Raw genomic sequence first — 22,196 nt, forward strand, 5'->3', positions numbered from 1 at the left:
CCCAGTGTGCCACTCCTCATTCCCTCCCCCCCAAAAAAACAAAGAGCAGGGCCTTCTCAGTGGTAGTGCCGGAATCATGGAATAATTTTGACCAGGTGTAGCCTTTGTATAGGCCTTTCATGGCCTTGGCCTTTCCCCCTGTGGTGCTGTCAGGGCAGGACTTTGCCAAAGGACCCCACTCGACAGAATGAGTTGCAAAAAGCAAGCGAAGCTGCACACAATACTATCTTTAAAACCCCTGCCACAAAAGACTCTGAGGTCCAGAGCCTAAAATTATCTAACTGCTTCACTTCTCTCCGAATTTCTCCACCCATATGTCTCAATGCAGTCCTGCCTATGAACTTTGGTCCTTCAGCCTCAGCCACTGGATGGATTCCTTATGTGACTTTGGAACTCCCTTTCAGAACACCTATATGATACCTACTGTCGTTATTTCCCTTCCATACTGTCTCATTGCAGCACTTTTTCGAACCCTTGGCTAGCTCCTTAGAGCACAGTCTTATCCATAAGAATGTAAGGATAGCCTGCTGGATTGGGCCCATGGCCCCTCTAGTCTGTCATCCTGTTCTCACACTGGCCAACCAGATGCCTGTGGAAAACCACAAGCAGGATCCATTCCAAGCACAAGTGATGATGATGATGATGATAATTATTTTTTATTATTTATACCCCCGCCCACCTGGCTGGGTTTCCCAAGCCACTTTGGTGACTCCCAACCAAATATTAAAAACACAATACAGCATTAAACATTAAAAACTTCCCTAAACAGGGCTGCCTTCAGAGGTCTTCTAAAAGTCAGTTGTTTATTTCCTTGACATCTGACGGGAGGGCGTTCCACAGGGCGGGTGCCACTACCGAGAAGGCCCTCTGCCTGGTTTCCTGTAACCTCACTTCTCATAGTGAGGAAACCGCCAGAAGACCCTTGGAGCTGGACCTCAGTGTCTGGGCTGAACGATGGGGGTGGAGACGCTCCTTCAGGTATACTGGCCCGAGGCCGTTTAGGGCTTTAAAGGTCAGCACCAACACTTTGAATTGTGCTCGGAAACATACTCTCCCCTCCTGTGGTTTTCAGCAACTGGTATTCAGAAGCATTATCACCCCCAAGCAACCATCGCCATCTTAGCTAGTAGCCATTGATGGCTTTATGCTCCATGAATTGGTCCAGTCCTCTTAAAAGCTACCCAAGTTGGTGATCATTGCTGTCTCCAGTGGGAGTGAGTTCCCTATTTTAACGTGTCCATGTCTACTTAAATTCCATTGCCTTTAGTGGGGCTTTCTCACTGGTGAGCAGGTTTAAGATTTCAGCCAGAGCCCTCATGGCTTGCTAAACATAAATACAGTGGTACCTCGGTTTTTGAACGTCTCGGAAAGCGAACATTTCGGTTTTCGAATGCCGAAAACCCGGAAGTAACTGTTTTGGTTTTCAAACACTTTTCAGAAGTTGAATGTGCCACATAGTTTCCGTATTGAGTTTCCTGTAAGTAAATGCTTCGGTTTTTGAATGTTTTGGAAGCTGAATGGTCTTCTACCTGACATTTAGAAAACATATTCTAAAGGCAGCCCTGTTTAGGGAAGTTTTTAATCTGTGATATTTTAATGTATTTTGGTATTTGTTGGAAGCCGCCTAGAGTGGCCGGGGAAACCCAGCCAGATGGGTGGGGTATAAATAAATAATAATTCCGGAATGGATTACGTTCGAAAACCGAGGTACCACTGTACTGAAGTTTCATTTATTTTATCCCTTTAATCTCCCATCTTCCTGTTGCCTTTCGGGACAGTGACCTGTTTTCTTGCGCACTCTAATGTGCTCTGTACATTGACAGTACTGTAAAAATAAAATCAGTGTGTGTGTTTCTAGGTTAAGACTTCTAAAAATGTTTTATTTATTCAGTGTCTAAGAATGGTTAACACTGATATTATAGTCAAAGAGAGTTTGTTTTAGTTGTGTTGACTATTGTATTAGTTTTTTTATATCGGTTTTTAATATTTAAGGAGCTTTTAAGGGAAGGCTGTTATGTAATTTTATAAATAAGGCACCATGTACCTATTATACAACATCTTTTACTTTCCTTTTTTTTGGCACTTAAAACGATGAGCCCTGTTGTATCAGACTACTAAATCTACAATCTTACACACACTTAGTGGGGAGCAGGGCTGGGCAATATATTGATACATCGTTCAAAACTGGTTTGACCTCTATATTGTGATATTGGTTTCATAATTTTTCACCTGGCAATAGAGAATGAATCATTATGTGTGTGTGTGCGCTATGCAAAAATCACAAAGTGGGGAAAACATTGAATTCAGCCAATGCCTCTACATAACTCCATCTTTATTTCAGACATTTTGATCTATCATTATATCACAATGTTTAGCTGGTGATATGTCGTGATGTTGCAAACCAAATATTGCCCAGCCCTAATGGGGGTAAGCTCTGAGATTTATGGATGAAGGGCAGTGTGCAGATTTTCTTTTTATTATTTTCATTATTAAATGCAACAGGATTTAATTCTGAGTGAGTAGGATTGGGCTGAGCATGCTATTTGCAACACTAGCCCACAAAAAGGGCATGGATGCAATCACCTTCCTCTGCCATTGCCCCATTCAGCAACCAGTATTGATAAGATACACTTCCTCTGAAAGTGGAAGTTCAGTTTAGGTATCATGGCTGATAGCTGTTGATGGACCTTTCGTCTCTGGATTTGTCTGACCCCCTTTCAAAGTCATTTTAACCAGCAGCCATCACTGCTGAGTCTTGCAGCAGTAATTTCTCAAGTTAACAACTGGACCTACAATAAAAAAAAGTGGGGCAAACAAATCCAATAGGTGCAAACTTGCTAATTTTATGCAGGCAGTAATTTATACAGGTTCTACCTTGTGTAAATAAATATAAATAAATAAAATAAAATTAAGTCTAGCTTTCCTAGGCACAAAATTAGGCTTGCAATAGGTTGGGAAAATTCCTTACATCTTCTGGTTTTGGGGTGTAAAAATGGCGTCGGGCAAAATGTCAGGGAAAACCTGGTTTATGGCAATGCAATGGGAAAAGCAGCTCAAAAAGCTTTAAAATCGCTATTTTCGGGGTAGGCTTTCCCCCAAAAGCTCAACACTTTGGGTTTGTTCCCCCCCAAATAACCTCAACAATTTTGCGGGTGTCAGGAATTTTACTTTTTGAAATATGGCAACCCTAACAAAATCTTCCTGGCACACTTGCTACTAACATTTGTTATTACAGAAAAGGGGGGGGGAGACTTGTAGATGCGTGCCTCATCGCTCTCCCAGACTCCCACCCACCACCCACATGCGCCTCTTCCAATTGCCTCCCTCCTTAACTTCCCAAGCGCAAAACTTCCATCCCACTCCGGCCCGCGGCTCCTCTCCGCGCGGCCCCTTTAACTTTCCCCTGTCTCCCCCCGCCCAACCCCGCGAGCCCCGATCCCTCCCCGAGCTCTGTGGGCGGAGCCGAGCCAGGCTGGGGCGGAGGGGCGGGCTCAGCGTGTCCATGGCGACGCGGCGGTGACGTACGACAGGGGGCGTGGGCGTCCCGGCTCCATATGAGGCGGAGGGGGGGAAAGCGAGGGGGGCCAGAGCCCGAGTCCAACCCGGCGGCTGCAGCGCGAGGAGCCATGAAGACCCCGGCGGACGCAGGTGGGGACCGCGGGAAGGTCCCAAGCTTGGGTGGGGATGGGGTCCCCCCGTGGGGAGGAGTAAAAGGGGGGTGTCGCTTTGGGGGGGGGGGTCGGGCCGCGGCACGTGGGCTTGGAAAGTTGGAAAGATGCAGGGAAGTTTTCCCAGCAAAACGACCCCGGGAGAGTTCGGACTTTGGGGATCCCGGTGGGGTAAAGGGGTAATTGTGCGTATCTGTGCGCAAGGGATTCCTGGGTGAAAAGAGGGGGACGGATCCTGCTCCGGGGGAGGGGAAGGAGGAAGGGGAAACGTTTCTATACAATCCTGCAAGGAGCGGCAGGGATCCACCGGGGAGCGAGGGAGGGAGACGAGGCAAGAGCCGCAGCGGGCTTCGGCTCCCATGCCTGGGGTGAAGCTGCAATGGAGGTTCCTGCAGGGAAGGGTGCAAGCAAGTTTTTTTCCTTCCCCTTTCCGCCCCCTCCTCCTCCCCCTCCTGGAGTCCATCTCTGGCAGCTAATGGAGGCTACTTAACTCTCGTTTCCTGTCCATAGAGCCTCTCGGGGGAGATCCTTTTGCAGGGAGGCGGGCGAGGAGTGGGAGGCAGCCCACCCCTCTCTTCTCCGGGCACCGCCGGAGTTTGCGAGCAGGAGCGGCGCAGGAACCTGTTGCATTTCCCTTCCCGGCTCTGTCGCGGTTCCGTTTCGCGCGTGGCAGTGCTCGCTTGGCCTCGGGACAGAGGCGCGGAGTGCTCCAGTCGGGAGTTTCCGCTGCTGTCCTGGAATGGAGGGGGTGGGGGAGTGAGCGGAGTTATGGGGGCGACTTTGTGGAGGCAGCGGGGGTGGGTGGGGGGGTCGCCCTGGGTGCTTCTCTCCCGCCTCCCCCTGGCCCGCTTGTACTGCAGTGGGTGCTGCTGGCAGACTGAGGGGGCAGGGAAATGAATGGGGGGGGTGACTGAGGCTGTGTGGGCCCTGATTTGTGGGGGTGGAATCTGCGTGTGTGGCAATTGTGGAGGCCTCGGGCTCCTTTTTTCCGCTGTCTACTTCCCACCCCCAACCGTCCCACTACCGTGGGGTTGTGGGAATTTTTGAAACTGGATTAGCTTCGGTTTCGGATAGACTGAATCCCGGTGGGTTTTCTTTAGGGGGCTCTGGGGTGGGGAGATGTTGGAGAGACGTTACTAAACGCCACGTTGCCGAAACCAGATTAGACATCCATAGCCGAGTGGGGGAAATGTTTGTGTTAGCTTTGGGGAGAGGGATTCACTTCGGATCTGTGGAAGTGACCGGGGCGCTCTCCTCCCGTCCCATTGTCACCTTGGAAGCAATTAAAAGTGATAATACGGTAAAAAGACAAACGAGGCATGTGGTTTCCTTTTCCCTGGTTACGGTGTGTGTGTGTGTGTGTGTGTGTGTGTGTGTGTTATATTCCTCCGCAAAAAAAAGCAAATCTGGAGAATATTGTTGGCAAGTGGAAACGGTTCACGGCGCATCGCGGCGTGTGTGTATGTAAATATGGGGCGCCGGGAGTGAGGGGAGCCCGTGAAATGGAGAAAAAGTTACAAAGCGTTCCGAACTGGAAATTCTGCGTTCGAAAAAGGAACTTTTGTTTCCGACAAACAACGTGGTGTTAAGGTGGCCTGGCGGGGATGGTCAGTGGAAGCGCGGCGGTGTGGTGGGTGGCCTGTAAGTTGTGCATTATTTGGTTTGGGGATGGGGGGAGGTCTCATGCCTCCTCTATCACCCTCAAACTCCCCACCACCTCAAACATAAGTAAGCCAGGTACATGGCGGGCGGGGCCCTCTTTTACACCAGCTGGCAAATGCTACCTTAACTGTAGCTTCAGTCTTCTTGTAGCGGGGTGAGGGGGTGTGTGTGGAGGTTAATCTCCAACCTCAAATTCTGGACTTTAACCTCTTTATAAGGAAGGGGGTGTCCCTGTAGAAGAATGCCCTCCCCTCCCCGCTTCTCGAAATAAAAACATAAAAACCAGATTCAAAATCCTGCCTGAGTCCAGTTCACTGGATTGGCGAGTGTGGGGGGAGGAATTGTTTGGCCACCTTTAAGCGGGATACCCTTAGATGTGTGTGGGAGTGTTGTCGGATCACTTTTACTAAGCTGGGCTCTTGCGGGGGTGTGTGTGTGTGCCGTCTTAAAAATGGCCTTGCAGCGGTTTCCGTTTGAGGACAAGTGGTTGGTGGACTTTGCTCCTTGAAAGGAGTTTGCGGGGGGGGGGAGGCGGATACGAAAAAAAGCTGAGGTTGCATTAGGAGGTGGAGAAACAATTTGTTTGAAAGGTACTTAAAAAAATCTTTTTGCATTGTGTGTGTGGACAGACATAAGTTCCTTTAAATTTTATTTTTATTTTTATTTGGCAGAGCCTCTGGGGAGGGGTCAGATTCTTTCCTCTGTTCTCTTCTCTCCCCCCTCCTTCCTCTCTCTCACTCTCTGGTTTTGTTCAGAGCTTCCACCCCATCCCCCCCTGGCGCCACCCTCCCCCCTCCCTTCCGAGCCCGATTGTCTGTCTCCTGGAATCTTGTGTGTCTTTTTTTTGAAGTGCTTCTGTTCGGACTTGTCTTCCCCTCACACCTCCTCTTTTGCAGTAATCGAGGCCACTGAAAACTCTTCTCTCTCTCTCTCTCCCCCCCCTTCCCCTTAAACTCTGGGAAAGTTCTTTTCTTTGGGCGTCTGTTTAAAAAGAAAAAAAAGAAACCCTAATAATAATTCCTGGGCCTCGCCCAAGCCGCTAGGAAAATAAAATCTTGCAGCGTTAACCCCCATGTTGGAATCTTTCTCACACGCAGAGCGAACGCAGATCCCAGATCTGAATGCATCCAGATCCCAGTTGCAAGGCGCTTAATTTTTCCACCGTCTGAAAAACGCTTTGAAAAAAATCAACTTTGTTTTTGGCGCGGGAGGGGAGGAGGAAAGAGGTGTCTGGCTTCGTCTTTATTGCCACCCCTCGCTGGCATGCTGCATGCAGACGGCCTCTGATGTGGCTTCTGCTAGCTGAGCGTGGGCCCCCCTCCGACCTCCCCCCCCCTCACCCCGCTTGCCTTGCTGAAAGCCAGAAAATGGTAGACTTGTGCATGTGGCTTTAAGAAAGCTGTTAGTATTGGGGAGTGATGTAATATTAAGGGTCCCCCCCCCTTCTGAAGCTGGGATTGAATTCCAGCCCTTTTAGCTTCTGGCTCCGGGGATTAGTCACAGGGGTGGTGTGGTTTGGAGTGTGTAAGGGGGGGGGTGATTTAAAGAGATATCAACTTAATTTCCAGTTTTCTTCTCTTCTCCCTCCTCCCTCCCACTTTTTCTTCTTTGCTGTCTTCCAGGAAATCCCTGAGCAAATAACCATAGAGCCCCTTCTTCAAAACAGACCATAGTTCATTGAAGGATGGGGAGGGGAGGGAGGAGGGTCTCTGTGTGGCTAGCCTTGAGTTAGTCAACCAAACAAAAGGAGGTAAAGTGTTTTTAAAATGGAGTCCCCTTTCAGCTGAGCTTTGAAATAAAACACACACACACACACATGCTAGAACTCTGGCAAGCAGGAGCAGTTTTAGGCCCCCCACCACCTTCTCTTAGGAAGCAGTGGAAAATAGGAAGGGGGGCGTGGAGGGCTTGCCTTGGCCAGAGGAGTCTTAAGCCAAGCCTGGGGTTGCGAACACTGTGTGCATTGTGTGTGCGTTTTCGTGCGCCTTGCTCTCTTGCTGTCAGGGGAAAGACCCCTAATTGCATTCAGTCCCCCCCCCCAATCTGGGGCATGTGCATGGGTCAAAGGTGTTCTCCCCCTGCCTGCCCTCTCTGGGACATAGCTGTGGCTCTGGGCTGCCCTCCTGCCATAGCTGGTAGCCCTCACTCCCTGCTGCAGAGCCCTGCAGAGATGGGGAAGCGGGTGGGCTTCATTTGATGAGAGAGATCTCTTGCCAGTGGGGCATCTGGGACCCATAAAGTGCTGGGAGAGGTGGCTGGAAAGGGTTTGGCGGTGATGACAAACTCTCTCTCCCCCTGCTTAGTATGGCTTGGGTGGGTGGCACAGACCTGCCACGAGCTCTGTGGTAGGGACTGCTGGTGTCTCGTCGTCTTCTCTCCCCCCACCCCGGGCCAGCCAGTCCCTTGGCACAGGCCTGCCTCTGGTTCGTGCCAGAGCTGGGGGCACTGCCAGCCAACAGACGGTGGTTTTTGCCGCCTCCCTCCCCGTGGGTTGGCAAAGGAGGTGGCTGAGTTGGTGGAGACATGGTGGCAACAGCCATGGGCAGGGTGGGTGGCAGCAGAGGACTTGTTGAAACGGTCTTGTGCCTCTTCCACTTTGGAATAATGGCGGGGAGGGGGGAGAAAACCCTCTTGGCTGTGGCGCATTGTGGTAGGACTTGGAAGGCAAGGATAATAGGCTGGGTGTGATCCTGGGTTCCTCGGTTTGGGTGCAAAGGGGACTTTTGTGAATAAAGAAGGAAGTGTGTCTGTGTGTGTCTGCATAACTACTTCTTTTTTTTTAGTAGAGGAGATAGCAACCTAAACCCTTTCCCCTGGAAGATTAAATCTCTGCAGCTTGATCATTGCAAGGGAGCTTCTGGGTGGGTGTAAAATGATAAGAGGATTGTGTCTTTGAGCAATGGGGCAATGCAACAAGCACCATCCTTCTTTCTCCCCTCTCTCCCTTTTCTCCCAGCCATAGGAACAGGAATGTGCCTGGTGCGTTCCTGGGAGGGTGTTAGTTGGCGAGAATCTAAACAGCAGGACAGGGTCTGCGGGATAGGCAACTGGAGGGGAGGGGGGTGTCGGAAGAGTGCCCTTTTAACTGGCTGTCAGCTCTGCCAGGCTCTTCCTCTTCCTCCCCATCTCCTGCCAGTTGGCCTGCCCCCATAGCAGGCACCCCACACTTCGTTAAGAGGAGACCAAAAGTTTTGCAAGAGGCCTTGCCTCTTTGGCTGATGGGACTCTATATCCCCTTCCCTCAAACCGCCCTGTTCAAAATGATTGTGCCAGCTTGGATGTCAAACCCAACTGCAGGATCCCCCTGCAGAGAAGAGAAGAGCGGGGTGGACCAGGAAGCCAAATTTCCTCTCCCCCCCCCCAACCACCACCGCTCACAGGAGGCCTGATGTACACAGGTGAGTTGGTTCCAGCGTGGAATATCATTGGCACACACACCATTCTTTGTGCATCATTTAGCACATCAGTGGGGCCCTGCATGAGCGTCTGGGCTCCCAGCTTACACCGGATGGAGGTTTACAGTCCATTTGGAAGGCCACATGTTCCTTAACCCAGACTTTTTACTTTAGGGGATGTGCAAATGTCCGCTAGCATCCTTGAGGGCCAGTCTGCACCTCGCAGCATCAGTGCATGAGCCTGCAGTTGGGTACCACTAGGTTAGACCACAGAGCCTAGGGCTTGCTGATCAGAAGGTCAGCGGTTTGAATCCCTGCGACGGGGAGCTCGGTCCCAGCTCCTGCCAACCTAGCAGTTCGAAAGCACATCAAAGTGCAAGTAGATAAATAGGTACCGCTAGAGCAGGAAGGTAAACGGCGTTTCCGTGTGCTGCTCTGGTTCGCCAGAAGCGGCTTTGTCATGGTGGCCACATGACCTGGAAGCTGTATGCCGGCTCCCTCGGCCAATAACGCGAGATGAGCGCCGCAACCCCAGAGTCGGTCACGACTGGACGCTAATGGTCAGGGGTCCTTTATGTACACACACACAATTTTTCTCTTGACAACATGAACACTGCCGTTTTCCTATTTCTTTTTTTAAAAGGGTGGAGTTATAGCCCTCTCCCACAGATAAGGCCTCCTGCAGACACCCAGGCTATCCTGGTACATGAGGTTTCTGCTGAAAGCAATCCTATGCGACGACGTGGGGGGGGGGGAAGTTTTGCATTGCTGGGAGAAATGCCCTGATTGTCATAATCATGTGAAGGCCCCCCCTTTAACTCCCTGACAGAGGGAAGGGGGATTGCTCCTCCGGCTCTGTTACACCCCGAGAGGACTCCGCTGGTGGGGGTGGCGGGGGGGGGGGAGTGTATCTGGTAGCACCAGCCGGAGAACAGTAGCCCATTCAGCACACTGTGTTTAGTTCTCTGCAGGCGGCTGATGTCACGGCCTTCCCCCCCCCTTTTCCTCCACCGCCTTCCTAATTAGTGAGAACAGGACTGTGTGTGTGTAAAAGAGAGTGAGTTTGGGCTGACTCACATGCTGCAGCCGGGGGAGGTGAGGGGAGCAGGGCTGGCTTGTTTCTTCCCCGTCCCCTCTTTTTCTCTCGCGCCCCCTTCCACCCTCTTCAAACTCACAGGAACTGGGAGATGGGATGTCGTCCACCCACTCCACTGCTGGTGGAAAACAATCGGAGGGGGGGGCTGGATGGGGTGCAAAACCAGGAGTCAAGGGGGGGCATATAGGGGGCTGGGGAGGGGAGCTTAAGTTGTACCTGGAAATGGCTTCTTCCCCACCCCCCTCCACCAGCCCCAACAGGTGCTGCTGAGATTGATGCTTTGCAATGCACTCCTTTTGTGAAGAAGAGGGAGCAACTTGCTCCAAACTTTCTCCTCCTCCCCCCCACCAAATGTGGCTGGTATTGGGGAGAAGGGACCCCACTGCTTTTCGAACCAAGAGTCCCGCGTGGGCACCTGCTGTATGCAGGGCTGCTTTTGAGCCGGGCATCGGGATGGGACGGGGGGGTTTGTTGTGCCTCCCTGTGCCATCAGTGCATGGTTGTGGGGTGCCTGTGGCTGCCTCTCCTTGGGGTGCTGCCCAGTTCACGCTGTGCCTTCTCTCCCTTCCTCCCCGTTTATTTTTAGCCTCTTGTCTCCCTTGCTGTTGCCTGTTGCTTGGAGACTGGTACTTTGTGGGGGGGGGAGTGGGGTGGTTTCTGTTTGTAAAAGGCCCTTGTGGTGCCAGGGAGCAAGGCAGCGAGGAAGATGCTCAGCTGAAATGGTGGGTGGGGGGGGGGGAGAACAACTCTGCTTCCCCATCCCCGCTTGGACTGCACTTTAGCACTGCCCTTTTGGCTGTTGGGGAATTCATGGGTGCTGGGGCTGTTGGGACACACATGCAACACGGAATAGCTTTGGAGCGTCCCCCTCCAAGGCATGCATTTATGGGACCCACCTCTAAGCCCTCCCACCCCCCCCCCCACTCTCCTCTCTAGATGACATCACCACCCTAATGGCTTGGTCTGTGCGCCGAGATGCCCTTGAGCCGGCGCCCGCCCGCGTCCCCAGCCTCCATTACAGGGCCCTGAATTATTGATGGGCTCAGAGCGCCTGGGGTTTGGGAAATGGGAAACCACAGTGCCCCCCTCCTTCCCCCCCCGGCAACGCTCAGACACCCCCCTCCCCCAAGGCATTGGGCATAGGCTCAGCAATTTCAAGCCAAGGAGATCATGATGGGTTTGGCGGGGTGGTGGGGGAGGAGAGAAAAGCAAAGAAGGTTGTGGGGGGGTGGTCTCCCTACAACCACCCATATACTAGTTGCTGCGTGAGGAAGTTCCAACTGCTTTCTCTGTATGGATTCGGTGTGCCAGGCATGCCCTACTGACCCGTACACAAGAGAGTGGCATTTCCCTTGGAGCAGAGGCTGGTGGACCCAGGACTTAGAAGATCCGGATTCAAATCCCCCCCCCCAGTTTGTTCGCTGTAACTGCCTGAGCTACCTCGTAGGGCTGTTGAGAGGGTTTACAAACAACCCTGTGAGCCTTGGTGACGAAAGGAAAGATGGGATGTAAATAAGTTTAAAACCAAATGGTGGGTTCGCGTGGCACTGGGTTTGTGAGACGCGCAGAGGTCGGAGCGTGTCAAACTGGAAGGGCCCCCAGGATCCTTTAGGGAGAGCTCCCCCCTCCAAAAAAAGTCTCTTAACTTGTGGGTGATGGGTGTTCATCAGGCCTAGTGGGAGGCCCCATTCCCCGCAGGGCAAGCATGGAAACAGCCCTATTGTTTTCCCTTCCGACTTCCTGTTTATGAGAGGGCAGCTAAAACTTGGTGAGGTGGGTGGGAACAGGCATGTTATTTCCCCCCCCCATCCCAGGATGGGTCGGAAACAAGTCTGTGTGGTGTTCGGGGACCCCCACCTGCGCCCTACCCTCCCCAAGAAAGTTTTGCCCCTTGGTGCTGCCAACACAGGCCTACGTACGAGGTAGTCTTAGGCCCTGGGTGTGCTTCTGACGTCCTCTTGTGTTTTCCAGCCCCCACCCCCCCCACCACCACTGCAGCAGCCCCACAGCCACCCCCCTCCCCAGGAATGCTCTGGGGCTGGGCTAGGCTGCTGCCTCGTGGCTGGAAAAAAGGGCCCCTTGTCTGGGAGCTGCTGACCTCAGCCACTAACCATCCCCCCCCCTTGCCCTGTGAGAACATGGCACAAAGAGCCTTCCTTCCCCCCTTTCTCCTCCCCCCTTTTAAACATGTTGATGCTTCCCTCGCTGTGTGTGCCATAATGGGGCTGATTCTTCCCAGAGTTGCTGAGCTGCACCCCTTAGGTCTCCTTCCCCGTCCCTCTCTCTCCCTTTGCTCAGTGTGTGTTTTGCTCTTGGGGTGGAGATTGTTGTACAGGTATGGGTCCCCCGGGGCAGGACTTTGTAAGTTTGCTGATGGAGGCCGCCAGCTCTGGCTTCTCCCCCCCCTTTCCTACCTCCTCCCCCCCAGGTAGAGGGAGGCTTAACATCAAGAGGCAAGCCTGGGCTGTTCCTCCCTCCCACCCACGCTTGGAGGAGGATCTGGTTGGGACCCAGCCTGGAAGTCGCAAGGCGGCTTGGCCCGCCTCCCAGCCTCCTGGCTGCACAAGAGGAGAGGCGGCGGCAGCAGCCGTCGGTTTCCTGTTTTTCCCCTCCCTGTGTGTGCGCTGGGGGGGTGGCAGGGAGGGGAGAGAAATCCATGCGCCTCGTAGTTTCATACTGTGTGGGCCGGCAGAGTCCTGAACTTCCAGCCCTCCCTTGGCTGTAACCACTGTGCCCTACTGCCAGCACTTACCGATGGGATGCGGGAAGCGGATCAGAGTATGGGAAATGGCAGTAGCTTTGTTCCAAGACTCCCCCCTCTTTTTTTTTTTAAACAGAAAAATTATTTGCTTCTCTCTCTCCCCCTCCCCGCAACCTGGCTGCTGCCTCTATCCCGAGCTGGCTAACTCTGCTTTTCTCGTTGCCAGGGTTCGCCTTCCCAGACTGGGCCTACAAGCCAGAGTCGAGCCCTGGCTCACGCCAAATCCAGCTGTGGCATTTCATCCTGGAGCTTCTGCGCAAAGAGGAATATCATGATGTCATCGCCTGGCAGGGGGACTACGGCGAGTTTGTCATCAAGGACCCGGACGAGGTAGCCCGCCTCTGGGGGGTGCGGAAGTGCAAGCCCCAGATGAACTATGACAAGCTGAGCCGGGCCCTGAGGTGAGTCTGTGGGGCAGGAGATGTCAGAAAAGGGTGCTGGAAAGAGAAACCCCGAGAGTCTGCTTCGCTTGTCCCTACCCTCCTGGGCTGTTTTCTGTTTTTCACGCCTGTGCAACTGCCCTGGGAACCAATATCTGGAGTGGAAATCTGTATCCTGAGACTGCAGCCTTTTATTATTTTCAAAACTGCATGGTGCTAGTCCTTAATGGCTCCAGAAAGGACTTGGCAGCACCTGGTGAAATCCAGAAACAGGGCTGAGTGAACAGAGGGGAAGACTCCAGAGTTCATTGTCTGTCTCCCACTGCGTTTGTGAATGCACTTCTCTGCTTAATCCAGGCACCCCCAAACTTTGGCCCTCCAGATGTTTTGAACTACAATTCCCACCATCCCTGACTACTGGTCCTGTTAGCTAGGGATCATGGGAGTTGTAGGCCAAAACATCTGGAGGGCCGCAGTTTGGGGATGCCTGGCTTAATCCTTTCCCCGTCAGACCACACACACAGATACCGTACACTATTTTCTGAATCTTCAGAGCAGAATGAATTGTGGAAGCTGTCAAATGTTGCCTACTTCATTCTGAGTTTATTTTTTTGCTTTCATTGGTGCACAATACATAATTTTTAAGAAATCATAAAATTGTAGGGTTGGAAGGGGACCACAAGGGTCATTTAGTCCAACTCCCTGCAGTGCATTCATCTTGGGGCACAAACACTTGGCCCTTGTGCTTATCATGCAAGCTCCCAGTTCCCTGCTTTGTTTTGTTCCGCTCAACTTTGCAAAAGAAGCTCGGCTCAAAATGTGTGGCACGTGTGTGAAACCGCACCAGCCCATTGTGCTTGGCATTGCTTTTGGAAGGGTGCCTCACAATGGCCCTGTGAGGTAGGCCTCTCTTGCTCCTCCCTGAGAGACGAGTTATCCCATCACTCCAAATCCACAGGCGCAGGTTTTCACTGGTTCTGTGTATCTAAATGGAAGACCTCTGGCTTTGTAATGCAGCTGTGGGGAACCTTTGGCCTTCCAGATTTTGCTGAGCCCCAATGCTCGTCACCCCCTGGCCACTGACCGTGCTTGCTATGGCTGATGGGAATTGTAGATCAGCAACATCTGGTGGGCCAAAGGTTCCCCATGCCTGATAACAGTCATTTGTGTATACTCCTGCCAGGGGGATTCCATCAGTTTTGCGGAGGGGTGGCTGTAGAGCAGAGGGTGCCGGATTCAGTAGCAGGTGATGAGAATGGCTGCTGTTCAGAGCAGGTTGTGCTGGGCAAGATGGCCAAATGCAGTAGCACCTCAGGTTACAAACTCCGCTAACCTGGAAGAGTTTCCTCGAGTTGAGAACTTTGCCCCAGGATGAGAACGGAAATCGTGTGTCGGCGGCGGCACTAGTTAAGAATAGTTTAAGGTTAAGAATGGACCTCCAGAACAAACTAATTTCATAACTAAAGGTACCACTGTAATCCAAAATGGTATAAGGCAGCTCTTTGGGTTTCATTGGGCCAGAGCTGTAAGCCGGCATGATGGACATTTTGGAGTCTGTACGGAATTTGTAGCCAGAAAGGCACCTTCACACCATATATTTAAAACTAGCTGGCCCTGCCACGCGTTGCTGTGGCTCATCCACGTGATTCCCCACCCCACACTGTGCCGATCCATGACGTATCCCACCCCTTCCTCCCCCACCCCTGGCTTATCCCTGTTATCCCCCCAACCTGTCCCGACCCATGACTTATCATGCCCCCTATTTCCCCCCAACCCCCAGCTCATCCCTGTGACTGGCCCTGCTGTGTCCTGACCTATCCCGTTCCCTCCCCCCCGACCCCCACCCAGGCGAGTCAGTACCTCCATTCGGCCTAGTCTGTAAAGGCTTCGGCCTAGTCTGTAAACGGTAGCTGAGCTGCTGTTGGGAGGGAAGTTTTTATAGGTCCAGTACCAGTGTAGCCGCCGTTAGAGGGTGCTGGTTTGCAACCTAGTTCTTTTCCCAGCATGCACTTTTGGCTGAGTGGTGCGTTCTGGGTTTTTTGGAGTTTCACCTGGCGGAGGTGTGACATCTGTCCTAGCAAACTTTATAAGAGCCTTCGGACATTCGCTTGGGACGTTGTGTCCAAATTTGAACACAATCAGTGAAGCGGTTTCAGAGAAAAGTGGATAATAATCCACATGCCCAGTTTATATATATATATATATATATATATATATATATATATATATATATATACACACACACACACACACACACACACACACACACACACACACACACCAGGCATCCCCAAACTTCGGCCCTCTAGATGTTTTGGCCTACAACTCCCATGATCCCTAGCTAACAGGACCAGTGGTCAGGGATGATGGGAATTGTAGTCCAAAACATCTGAAGGCCCGAAGTTTGGGGATGCCTGATATAGACTATACCACTTCCTGCAAAGAATTCTGGGAGCTGTAGTTTGTTAAGGATGCTGAGAGTGGCCAGGATACCCCCTGTTCCCCTCACAGTACTACAATTCCCAGAGTTCCCTGTGAAGAGAGATTGACTGATAAAGCATTCTTGAGAATTGTAGCAGCTTAGCTGTCTGTGTGTTTGCGTGCATGCACATGTATGTGGTGGGGGAAGTTGATAAATCACTGTCTCCCCACCTCCGGTCTCCACCTATGCAATGGGGAACATAACCTCACAGCAGGAAATAATATGCATGCTTGTGGGAGCTGACAACTCCAAAGAGACAAATAGAACAGAGGTTTCCCTCTTGAGTTGGCACCAAGTAAGGGGCTTAAATCTGTTCCCGCCTCCTGTGGGATGGTGAAAATGAAGCTTTATGAATGTTCTCTAGCCATCACCTGGAGGAGATGGGTAACCCAGGCATCCAAGTGAGTGATAAATTTCCTGTGCCACCATGATGTCTAGAAACTTGTCTTTTGTTAACAGATAGTGCTTATTAGGTGCCCAGGCTGCAAAAAACTAATCTGCTCTTGAGTGTGCAGGAACCACAGAACCGCCCACCAAGTATTCAGAGCCTGAAGAGTTTCTGTAGTGGGTAGTGAATGGGGCTTGTGAGTCACTGACCTCCCCCTTCTCCTCCTGCGCCTTGTCCTCCTTCAGGTACTACTACAACAAACGGATCCTACACAAGACCAAGGGCAAACGTTTCACCTACAAGTTCAACTTCAACAAGTTGGTGCTGGTCAACTATCCGTTCATTGACATGGGCATGGCAGGTGAGTTTGTGGTGTGGTGGGGCAAAGAATCCAAAAGTTTAAACCAGGTGCGGGGAACCTTTGGCCTTCCAGATGTTGTTGAACCTACAGCTCCCATCAGCCCCAACAATCGGAATCCATGGGCCAAGAACAATGTTGGGAGTTGTCGTTCCGGCACCATCTGGAGGAGCCAAAGGTTCTTTGGACCTGGCTCGAGCGAAAGATTGCATTACAGAGGAATGTTTAGCCAGCAAACGCATGTCAACATGCAGAAGTGATGAAAGTGATTGGTTTTTGTTTTTTGCAAAGATTGGGGGTGCTGCCTAGGTGTATGAACAAAGCAGCCATCCCCTATATGGAGGTGGCTACACATAGAAAGGCATAATGTAGAATCTAAATCTGGAATCCAAGCACCTGCTGTTCCCTGTGCACAGGGCCAGGGGCAAAGTCACCTGTTATAGGAATGTATGCGTTCTGTACATGAGGTTCAGTCCATGGTGTCCCTACCCAAAAGGTTTGGGGGGCTGTGCTACAGCTGATAGAAATTGCAGCCCGAAACATCAGTGAATGTGCAGTGAAGAAGCCAGAATGAATTACACAACTTTTGGGGGCTGCCACCAAGAAGACCCTCTCCTGTGCCACCACTATCACCCAAATGTCTGAGGAAGGTGGAAGATTGGCTGATCTCAACACCTAGGAGGGCGGGAGGTCATCTTTCAAGAACTAAGATAGCTCAGTTGGTTAGAGCATGGTGCTGATGACTCCAAGGTTGCAAGTTCAAGCCCTGTATGGGGCAGCTGCATTGCAGGAGGTTGGACTAGCAGATAATCAGGATCCTTTCAAACCCTACAATTCTGTAAGTTAATCAAGGCTTTATACACGAATGGTGAGCACCTTGAATTGGGCCTGGAAACGGAACAGCTAGCCGATACTGGATATGTTCATGCTAGAATTTTATGTTGTCAACTGCCCTGAGATCTATGGATGGATGGATCTATGCAAATTTAATTTAATTTAATAATACTGTAATAGAATTTTGGGTCAGTTTTGGCTACTTCTTCCTTCCTCCTCCCATATGTTGGATCTCCCTAACTACTCTCCCTTTCCGCAGGCGGGGCTGTGCCCCAGAGCGCCCCTCCCGTGCCGTCCGGTGGCTCCCACTTCCGCTTCCCCCCCTCGACGCCATCCGACGTGTTGTCTCCCGCTGAAGACCTGCGCTCGCCGGGCGTCTTTTCGGCCGTGGCACGCCGCCTGGCGCGGGGCTCAGTCAGCGACTGCAGCGACGGCACCTCTGCCAACTCGGAGGTGGAGGAGTCCCTGGCTGAGGAGCAGCGTCGCAGCGGTGAGCCCGGTAGCTTCCGTGGGCCCCCAGTGCCCGGCCACGCCCGCTTGACCCACGACGGCCTCTTCCGGGTCTACCCCCGCCCGCGGGTTCCTGAGCCCCTCAGCCCTTTCCCCGTGTCTCCCATGGCTGGGCCAGCGGGCCTCCTGCCCCCTCAGCTGTCCCCGGCCCTTCCCCTCACGCCCACGCACATGAACTACACCCCTTCGCCCACCCTCAGCCCCATGTACCCTGGGGGCTCCCACTTCTCCTTCAACCCAGAGGACATGAAGCGCTACCTCCAGGCCCACACTCAGAGCGTGTACAACTACCACCTCAGCCCCAGGGCTTTCCTCCACTACCCAAACATCGTCATCCCACAGCCCCAGCGCCTCGAGAAGCCTCCCCTGCCGCCTCCACCCCCACCACAGGCCGAGGAGCCGCCTTCCCCTTTCAAGTTCAAGCTGCAGCCGCCGCCGTTGGGGCGCCGCAACCGCGACAAGCAACAGCACCCCGGTCTGCCCCCGGGAGAATCCAGCAGCACCATCCCCTCCTCCTCTTCCTCCTCTGCCTCTACATCCGGGGCGGAGGCGCCTCTGCTGCCCCAGATCAAGGTGGAGCCCATCTCGGAGGGAGAGTCGGAGGAGGACATGACCGTCGAGGTGACAGACATCAGCGAAGACGACGAGGATGTCTTCAAGGCTCCTCCCGTGCCTCTGGAAAAGCTGGAAGAGGAGGAGGAGACCCCGGCAGCCATGGCGGCTGCGCCCCCCGCCTCCCACGCCGGGGAGAGCAGCGGCAAATGCATCCCTCTGAAGCTGCGCTTCAAACGCCGCTGGAGCGAGGACCAGCGGCTGGAAGCGGGCGCGGGGGCCGAAGAAACGGATGATAAGAAGGTGAAGGGGGAAGACGACGCCAGCAGCCACGGGGACGGGGTGGGCGGCCGGCGGATCAGCACTGAGCTGCAGCGGGCCACGGCCCAGCTGACCCTGGAGAACCGGGATTCCTAGAGCTGGGATGCGCAGCCCCCCCTCCCCCGGCTTCCTTCCCAGGACAGACGGACAAAATGGGCAGGAGGGGGAAGAGGGGGGGCTGGTTTTGCTGCCTTAACTCAGAGATTATCTTTTTACCTTTTGTCAGTTTCCCTTCTCTCCACCCCCGCCCCCTGTTTATTCCGGAAACTCTGTAAATTTTATTATTATTTCTTATCTGGAAGTCAGAAAAAAAGAGAAAAAAAGGAGGAAAGAAAAAGAATTAGGGGGCGAGGTGAAAAAAATTTTGAACAGTTTTTACGTGTCTATATACATATATAAATATATATATATAAACTCTTTGCGGGGAGGGGGGATTTCTAAAAAAATAATATGCTGGGATGACTTTTAAGGGTTCTCTTTATTCCTGTTCAACCCCCTTTCCCTTAAAATCCTTTAAGGTTATATAGTCCAGGGCCTTTTTTAAAAAAGAAAACTCCGCAGGAATGAGTAGGGTTTTTTTATTTTTTAAAAGAGCGAAAGTTCATAATTTTGTTTTTGCCTTCACGGGGTTTTTAAGGGGTGGTCTTATTAAAAGAACCCACCTCCCCGATATCTTCCTTCTCTACCCCACCCCCCTTGCGATTGGCAAGTTTTAAGCACAATACACTTTTTAATCCTCCAGGGGATTGAGAAGAGAATTAGCCATATTTTTCACGCGTCTCACTCCATTTTAATAGCGCCCGAGAAGTGGGGTGCGGGGTAATTAATATCCCCTTCTAACTCATATTATGTAGAAGTGATGTACCTTTTAAAAAATAAAATGCACCCCCCCTCAACCATGCTCTTCCCCTGCCCCACCAAAAAAAAACCCACAAGCCAACCTCATTTGCCTGAGGGTTCTAGGGCAGAGTGTGTTGGACTGCTCTTGAGTCTCACTCCACAGCATCATCTCCATCTCTTCCTCCAGCCCATCTCTCCTCTCCTATGAATAAATAGTAAGTTGGTATAATTGTGAAACCTTGGGATCCAGAATAATAACAGAAGAAGAGGGATCCCCCCCAGTCCTCCAAAGAAACTCCTTCATAATCCATTGCTTTATGTAACCAAAAACGAAATAGTGGGCTTGGTCACAGTGTGCCCGCCTCTGCCTGTCCCACTGTGGGCTTGGGTGGGTGGGATTTCAAAGGGGATTTTAAGTGCCTGTTGCAAGTGCTTTTTCCAAGAGATTTCTCTTTTTTCTCCCAACCCTACTTTTCCAATACTCTTGTACCACAAAACCCCGCCTCCTTCTCCTCTCGACACGCCTCCTCCCCCACCCCCAAATTAAGGCACTGTTTTGCCACCTCGCTGAATAAATCCCTCCTCAAGAGGGAGGGCTGGAACCGCCCCACCTCCCCCTTTCTCTCAAAGAGGGTGATTTGGAGCCAGGGGGTAACTGCAGGATGACAGTGCCTTGCAAAAAACAAAGCAGGGATCCCCCCAAAACAAACAAACAAACACTTGTGTACCTCCTAATTGCTCCCCAAACCCAGGCAGGCATACCCGCCTTTGTTTTCAGCTACCCCACATTAAAGCAGGAAAGAGACTTTTTCCAGTTCCCAGCAGGAGAGAGAAATGTTGTCTGTTGTTGTTTTTCTGCATCCAGACGAAAAAACAAAACCACCGCTCAAAACTGGTTTCAGAAGGGTGCTGTTAGCCCGGAAGGCCAGGTCTTCAATCATAACCTGCTGTTTGTAGGGTGGACATAACGAGGCATCATGCTAAAGGTTTTTTTTATATATACAGCCTTATTCAATTTCTTGTACATACCGAGGAAATGGGGGTGTCTCATTTTAAGAATGTAAAAACAAAACAAAAAACACCAATAAAAGGGTTTTGAGATTTCATAACTTTGTGCTCCCTTAAAAAAAGAAAAGAAAACTGCTTCGTGAATCTTGGAATGTTACTGTTTAAAATGCAGGCGTCCCCAAACTTCGGCCCTCCAGATGTTTTGGACTACAGTTCCCATCTTTCCCGAGCACTGGTCCTGTTAGCTAGGGATCATGGAAGTTATAGGCCAAAACATCTGGAGGGCCGCAGTTTGGGGATGCCTGGTTTAATGCATTGCTCTTGATTTGAATGCATTGCTATAATGTTTCCCTAAAAAGTGGTTCTGCATTGGCTGCAATTTCTCTACCAAGAACATCTGAATTCTGCCACATGAAGCTTTAATAGTGGAAGCTAGCTTCTAAGAGTGCGGGGATTATTGCCCATGGATTTACAAGCACAGTTTGGTAGACATAGTCAAGATAAAAACTGAGATTCTTGAAAAGGTAAAATTCCTGACTATGCTGCTATAGATGCACATGACTCCACTTATATATAACATGGTAGGGGTGAGGATTATGTGGTCCTCCAGACATTGTTGGACTCCCAACACCCATCATTCTGAGCAAGTATGGTCAATATTTGGAGATGTTTGGAGAGCAACAGGTTCTCCAAAGAGGCCTTGCTTCTGATTAAACATATTGCATGGAATATCTCAGATGAGATTTCCTCCTTCCCTCAAACTCTCAAAGGCTGATGAAAAACTTCTCTCTCACATTTTCATTTCCTATCTTAACTTTAATATCAAACGTGTTTTGCAAGGAGTCCTGGGCTTGCTTGCTTTTCGCCACACATTTCCGTTCTGCGAGTGAAAAGCTGTGGAGAAGCATTTTAAAGGATCCTTTCTAGGATCGTGCCTAGTGTTCCAAGGCCGCAAAATTGCAGATAATTCCATTGCAAAGAGCTAATCTTGAGGGGTAGCTATATATTTCCCACAGAGACCCTGCTGACCCACAGAAGCAGCCCCGTTACATCAGAGTCACGCGGTTTGAACATGCACGCTTGGAAAATGCTCGGCGCTGTGATAAGTGGCAGGGGAACCGTTGTATATTGCAGAATTATAAACGGGTGCTGGCAAGGCCTAGCAGACCTTCCTGTATCTCTGGATAAATCAATTGGTCCCTGGGACAGTCCCCTTGTGGCAGTCCTTTGCGGTGGACGACAGGACAGTAGTGAACAAGCTGTCCATCAAAGAACCATGGACAGTACCCAAGACACAGATTCCATTAGCACAAGGATTCTACAAAATTGCCGAGTTCGAAGGGACCCAGAGGGCCATCTAGCTCAGCCCCCTGCGATGCAGGAAATTCAACACTAGCACAATGGAATTTCCTACCCAAATTTGCTCCAGAGGATTGAGAGAACCCCAAAACAGTACAAGAGGAAAAGGGAGGAGGTTCTGTTGCACAAGTGTAAATCCTTACATTAATGGAACTTCGTGCTACCTTGGGTGCAATCCTCCTTTGCCATTATTCTCACTGAGGAGCCTCTTAATACCTTATTTTAAAAGCTGCAGAATCCTGAAGGCAGGCATGTTGAAGATTGTTCATGGAACAAGTGGAAGTGAGCTGTGCTCTGGCCTGAAGGAAGGAGTGATGGGTGGCCTAGGGCAGTGTTTTTCAACCTTTTTTGGGCAAAGGCACACTTATTTCATGAAACAAATCACGAGGCTCACCACCATTAGAAAATGTTAAAAAATTTAACTCTGTGCCTATATTGACTATATATAAAGTAATTCTCCCACAGCACACCAGTGGTTGAAAAACACTGGCCTAGGGCACGGTTAGGCAGACTTCAGGTATTTCTCCCCCCCCCCCAATTATTATTTGGACATGAAGATCCCCCAACCAGAGTCAGATGCAA

At 51.3% G+C, this 22,196-nt stretch overlaps 1 protein-coding gene across 8 annotated transcripts in view; it reads left to right on the forward strand.

Moving 5' to 3' along the window:
• Positions 1-20,356, forward strand: part of ERF (ETS2 repressor factor) — a 37,768-nt gene extending 17,412 nt beyond the window's left edge. For 4 of the 8 annotated variants that reach the window (XM_088672612.1, XM_088672614.1, XM_035118564.3 and 1 more), the window contains 3 exons: positions 12,749-12,983; positions 16,078-16,193; positions 17,284-20,356. In XM_088672612.1, coding sequence (XP_088528738.1) covers positions 12,749-12,983; positions 16,078-16,193; positions 17,284-18,503 — 1,571 coding nt within the window. In that variant the 3' untranslated portion in view covers positions 18,504-20,356. Of the gene's footprint in view, positions 1-3,506; positions 3,649-3,934; positions 4,070-8,588; positions 8,729-12,457; positions 12,600-12,748; positions 12,984-16,077; positions 16,194-17,283 lie in introns of those variants that run through there. The other 4 variants (XM_035118566.3, XM_060275621.2, XM_035118568.3 and 1 more) reach the window with 4 other exon arrangements.
• The last annotated feature ends 1,840 nt before the right edge of the window (positions 20,357-22,196 follow it).

Source organism: Zootoca vivipara, chromosome 6 (assembly GCF_965207765.1).
Source record: "Zootoca vivipara chromosome 6, rZooViv2.hap1.1, whole genome shotgun sequence".
Taxonomy (NCBI): Eukaryota; Metazoa; Chordata; class Lepidosauria; order Squamata; family Lacertidae; genus Zootoca; species Zootoca vivipara.